Source organism: Galeopterus variegatus, unplaced genomic scaffold, assembly GCF_000696425.1.
Source record: "Galeopterus variegatus unplaced genomic scaffold, G_variegatus-3.0.2 Scaffold8921, whole genome shotgun sequence".
NCBI lineage: Eukaryota > Metazoa > Chordata > Mammalia > Dermoptera > Cynocephalidae > Galeopterus > Galeopterus variegatus.
The window spans coordinates 23,625-29,371 of record NW_007735032.1 but is presented as its reverse complement, the minus strand read 5'-3'; the positions used below and the strand labels follow the sequence as shown (position 1 = coordinate 29,371).

The 5,747-nt window shown below is 43.1% G+C and overlaps 1 protein-coding gene across 3 annotated transcripts in view; it reads right to left on the bottom strand.

The window, feature by feature from the left end:
* ZPBP2 (zona pellucida binding protein 2) overlaps window positions 1-2,112 on the bottom strand; it is an 8,207-nt gene extending 6,095 nt beyond the window's left edge. For 2 of the 3 annotated variants that reach the window (XM_008593243.1, XM_008593244.1), the window contains exons 1-3: window positions 1,930-2,112; window positions 1,719-1,784; window positions 505-630 (exon numbers count right to left, since the gene is read on the bottom strand). In XM_008593243.1, coding sequence (XP_008591465.1) covers window positions 505-630; window positions 1,719-1,784; window positions 1,930-1,978 — 241 coding nt within the window. In that variant the 5' untranslated portion in view covers window positions 1,979-2,112. The remainder of the gene's footprint in view (window positions 1-504; window positions 631-1,718; window positions 1,785-1,929) is intronic. The other variant, XM_008593245.1, reaches the window with a different exon arrangement.
* Window positions 2,113-5,747: the final 3,635 nt, after the last annotated feature.

Below are 5,747 nucleotides of genomic sequence, written 5' to 3'. Positions count from 1 at the left end.
GTTTTTTTTTTTTTTTTTTTTTTTTTTTTACTTTTTTTGTGTTTTTTCGTGACCGGCAACGGATCGCAACCCTCAGTGTCGCGCCCGTACCAGACCAGGACCGGCAACGGGATCGCAACCCTCGGTGTCGCGCCCGCACCTCGCTCAGCCAGTGAGCAGCCAGTCTGTATGTGGGATCCGAACCCTCGGCGGGAGCGCCGCTGCACTCCCAAGCGGTGCACTGTAGCAGTGCGCCACCGGGCCGGCCTAAACTTTAGGTTTTATAAAGACTTTTGAACTAATACAAAAGTGTGGAAATGGGTTGCAAAAATCACTGCTTCAGTTTTTGCATACGTTGAAAATAAGGCACAGACCAAGACATCACATGATTTTTCTAAGAATGGAGCACGTGAAACTGCCTTTAAAATTAAATTTCAATTTGTTCTTTCCAATAAGCAATAGTGCTTTTCTAGAAAAAAGTCCACATTATTAAAAAAAAGAACATATTAAAATCAAACAATTTACCCGTTAACAACTTTTCATCAGGCCCAATCCATGTGTAGGTGGGGTCCACTGTTTCTTTACCAGCACGTTCAAAATCCATACAGACAAGGACTGGGCTATTTTGATGTAATTTTACATATATTTTCACTGTGACAAAATAAAATAATGCATAACTACATTATATAGCAAAATTAAGAAATACACTCCTACCATTTTGTCCCAAGGACACCAATTAGTTCTTTTTGGAGTTCATTATATTAAAAATCATTATATCTAGCATGATAGTATGAAGTCCTTTTTGTTTCTCACAATAAGTTTTTTAAACTTTAGACTGTTAGAGAGTCATGATATTTTTTTTCCTGTGATATTATAGTTTTAATTGTTTATGAAATGTACGGAATACATTTAGAAGTTGATTTCAATGATTCAGAACTTGAATCATAATTTTTTGAAGGGTTAGTGGAATCGATTTAAAGTTCAGAAAATGTCTTGAGCTTGGTTGCAAATCTATTTTAAAGAAGATCACGGTCATCCCCAAGGGAAACTTGATATTTAACTGTGACTTTCCTCTGTTGGGAACAATTATCAAGCCTATGTGAGGCATACTAGGAAGATGTTCTGCAATTACCTATTTAGTTTCAGATCTGCAGCGACAGCATGCTTGGAACTAACATAGTCTCACCAGATACTAAAGCATACTGAATGCCAGGCTATGAGCACATACAGACACTGTCCTACAATCCGGTGGGGGGGTACAGGGGAAAGAGTCCAAACATGACAAATGTTATGAACTGGCTCAAAGTTATCCAAAGCTGGCTAAGTGACTAACTTTCTCTGGGGAGTGTGGGAAAGTTTCACACAGTGATAAATGACATTTGGGCAGAGCCTTAAAGAATGAGTAGGAGTTCTTTTAGTTAATAAGGGGAGGGATAAGGGTGTTCCAAACAGAGGGACTTCCAGGCCTGGAAAGCAGGAGAGATCCCTGGAAGTAAGGTGGCGTTAGAGAAAGAGATCTGGATTGAATCCTAGCTCCTTACGAACTGTGCGGCTCTAGGCAAGACGATACAACTAAGGCATATAGGGTCGCTGTAAGGGTGAAAAGATGCAACGTTCACTAACTGCCGAGCACACGGTAGATGCTCAATAAACGCTCGCTCCCTCCCTTCTCCTCTGAGCAGGTCCCCTGCACCCCCGGCTCTCCTGATAGGCTCTGCCTGTGAACAGGTCCTTATTACCTGGGTGTCCTGCCTCGCCATAAACGAAGCCTTTCTTAGTGAGTAAGGAAGACCGCTGCCATCCAACTGCGGAGGAAAAAAACCACTAACTGATGAGGTAGAAGAGGAGACAGAGCTCGGAGTAGGGCAGGGCGGGGCGAAGCGGAGAAGACAGGACGGGGAAACTCGGCCAGAGGAGAGAGGCCTGGGGGCCGGGCGGAGGGAGCCCCACCTCCAATGAGGCACCAGAGCACCGCGGAGAGTAGGACCCACGCTCGCATCACGGTTCAGGGGCTCGCGTCGAGGGGTGGGCTCCTTCCTACCTCAGCCCCGGCACAACGCCTCCTCAACTCTCTTCTACAGAGCCGACAAAACCGCCGACGTCGGCCCCATACCGGTCCCTAGCTACCAGGGGAAACGCGTGCGTGCTGCGGTCCTCGAGCGCGGGGGCGGGGCGAGTGCGAGGGAGGACAGCGCCTGCGCGGGAGGTCAGCGCCTGCGCGCCTGCGCGGCCGCCGTCGTCTAGCGCCTCGCGCCTCTAGTCTGGCGCCATTTTCCCGCGCTCTCAGCGGCCTATTTCTTTGAGTGGTGCTGAAGGAGAGAAGAGAGTAAAGGAAGAGAACCCAGGGCTTCGTGTTTCGGGGTGTAGTCCTTAGTGTAGGGACTGAAGGGATTGACGAGAGAACTGAAGGATGGAAACGGTTTGAGAATTTCCTCCTCACCTGAAGCAGAGAACCCCGCATGGGAATTTTCTATGCCTTTTTTTTCTCATGAACTCTGTCTGAAAGTGCGTGCCCAGTTTCTTTCAAACTCTGACACCGAAGTTTTGCCTAACTGCATTTTTCTACCCACAAAACCAAGACCCAGAAGAACTGCTAGTGTGCCAACACAGCACCTGCAGGCCTTCCCACTCTAGAGGAACATCGAATCTTCATTTTCAACTGCAAGCATGAGAAGATGTGGAGAGATCCCCCAATGCAAATTTATCTAAGGTCGTGAAGTAACCTTGTTTTAAAAAACGGGCCCAACTGAAAGGCAAGAGCCCAAGATCTGCTTTTCTTGTGGGGATGGATGATTAGTCAAGATCAGAGAGCTCCGAAAGATCATTGTTCTTTCTTGGCTACTCGTTGGGTGGCCTGAAAGGCTTTATGTGTTGTCTGTTTCTTAGCAGCGGGGCACCACCCTCAGTAGTGGTTTTGAGTAGGCTGGTAGGTAGAGTCCAAGGTTCAGACTGGGTGCAGAATGATTATTTTGGGTGAGATCAAGAGTTTTCAGTTTTATTTCCTTTAAGCCGAGTCAGTACTTGGACTCTCTCAGATGGTCCAGGAGCAACCTTTGTCAGTAATTTCATTTTTAGTCACTGTTAATTTTACTTATGTAGCATAGCCATGAAATGTGATTCAATGAGTCAGATCCACCATTGGCAGTTACCATGTCAAGATTCATGGTTTAGTCTCAACTGTTTCCCTCTTAAGGTGATGATAATGAAGACAAATTTAAGCATTATCTTCGATTCCCTAGAAGTTTGTCATTCCAATTTTAGTCAAATTATTACAAATCCACAGTGTGTTTTGTTGGCTTCCCAGTTATTATAAGTAATTGATCCTTCTAAATACTGTGTGGTAAATTTTGAATCCTGTGAGAAGAGACTTAACCCAATGAGTAGTAGTTTTCTATTGAAAGTATACTCTTTTTAAATAAACTTTTTATTTTAGAAGAGATTTACAGAAAAATTAAAAATACACTAGAGAGAGTTCTTATGTACCCACACCCAGTTTTCCCTACTATTGACATCTTACAATAGTATCATACATTTCTCACAATTAATAAACCAATATTGATACATTACTATTAACTAAAGTCAGATTCCCTTAGTTTTACCTAATGCCCTATTTCTGCTCGACGATCTCATCCTGGATCCCATATTACATTTAGTTGTCGTGTCTCCTTAGGTTCCTCTTGGCTGTGACAGTTTGTCAGACTTTCCTTGATTTTGATGACATTGACCTGGCCTTAACTGGTCAGGTATTTTGTAGAATGCCTGTTTACTGGAATTTGTCTGATGTTTTTCTCATTGTTAGACTAGGGTTATGGGTTTTTGGGAGGAAGGCCACAGAGGTAAAGCGACATTCTCATCACATCATATCAAGGGTTATCAACATGCCTCATTGCTGTTGATGTTAACCTTGATCAACTGGCTGAGGTAGTGTTTGTCAGGTTTCTCCACTTTAAAGTTACTCTACACACCTTTTATACTACACTCTTTGGAAGGAAGTCACTCTGTGCAGCCCACACTTAAGAAGTGAGGATTTATGCTCCACCTCCTTGAGGGTGGAGTAACTACCTGAATTATTTTACCCATCTACTTTTTATCTGTTCCCTTAGGTATCCCTCTCTGGAGTCTAAATACTCAATACTGAACTATTTACAGAGTAGTAACACATTCCACTGTAAGAAAATTGTAATGGAAGATAATAAAGGTTCCTTACAACTTTTTAATGACCAAATAATTATTCATCCTCACACCATCCTGTGAAATTTTACAGTTCCTCTTCTGCTACTTTTGATGTGCTATTTTTGCTTTTAGAAACTAACAAACAACAAATTTCCCCTTTCAGTACTAAAGTTAGACCTAGTGTTTAGTGTATTTCTCTGAAATTGATATTATCCTGCAGAACTCCAACTCATACAGCTATAGACATGCTACTGCAGTGCTGTATTCTTAAAGCCAATACAAGTTATTTACTCATTTAAATATATAGATAGATAGATAGATACACATATATATTACATAGACTGCCTATACTATGGTACTATTTAAAATAAACTAAAATTCATAAAATTACAGCATGCATACTTTAACTCATAAGTGTGAGTTTCTTCTGATATGATCAGCTTATGCACAAGCCTTCAATCTTAAGTCTCAAATATATTTGTATGCATTACCAATGTAATTTTCTAACAAGGGTGGCAGTGGCCTTTTTGAGAATCATTTGTATATTATCCATTTCAACACACTAGTTATTTTTAGAAGGACTCACCTGAAGACCTTAGTGTAAAGAAAAAGTTCTGCTCCGAAAAACTGTTTTGTGGTCACTTCCCCTTTCCTCTCCCTACAATCAAATGTGTTGACTGGTACATCTCTGTGTGCTAACATCTTTGAGTTAACTTTACTGTCTTACTACCTCTTTCCAGCTCTACTATCTTTACTTACTTTTCTGGTACATCATATATGTATTTTTGGAAGGTGTTTCATTTGGAAGGTGGCAGGGTAGTAGAAAATAACGATACATAGATAGAGTGAGTAGTGTTTTGTTAGTGGTGGCAAATAAACCAAGCAGTTCCCAGAAGGGAAAACAAAAGTGACAGAACTGCTTAAAAAAATTAAATAGTTCAGTTGATAAAACTGACAAAATCCTTTTGAACTGTTTTTCTGAAAACTTGGACCAAGGACTTTTATCATGTGAATTGAAAAACTGAGGAAGACAAAAACACAACCCAAACCAACTAATACTTGGAATGAAATGAGTTCTCATTGATGTTTTCATGGCTATCATCCTCGAATCTAGACATAAATTCCAGATATTGCACAATTTAAGACAAACATCTTTGAACTTGAGCTTGCCCAAAAAAGCAATGCAGACCCCCACAACCCAATGTGATATTACGCTCTCATCCAGTATCCTTCTAAAATAGACATTTTGAGACCATGTACTGATGCTCAGTTTCCATCCTATCAGGCAGGGTTCCTCGGGTTTGACATTCAAAAGGGGGCTGGAGGCGAGGAACCTGCGACGCTCCGCTGTGAGCGTCCTTTAAAGCCACAGCCAGCCAGCGCCGCTGTAACCCCGCTCACTGGCAGGTCGCCGGCTGCTGCCCCTTTCAATCTGCGCCGACGCGGAGGCCGGATCCCGGGGACTCCCCGCGCTGGGAATCTCCCGCCAGCTGCGCGCTGCTTCCCGGCGACGGCAGGAGCACGTGGAGCGGCCGGGCTGCCAGAGCGGTAGCTCCAGCCCAGCCCGGCTCGGCGGCGACATGGAAGGTGAGCCT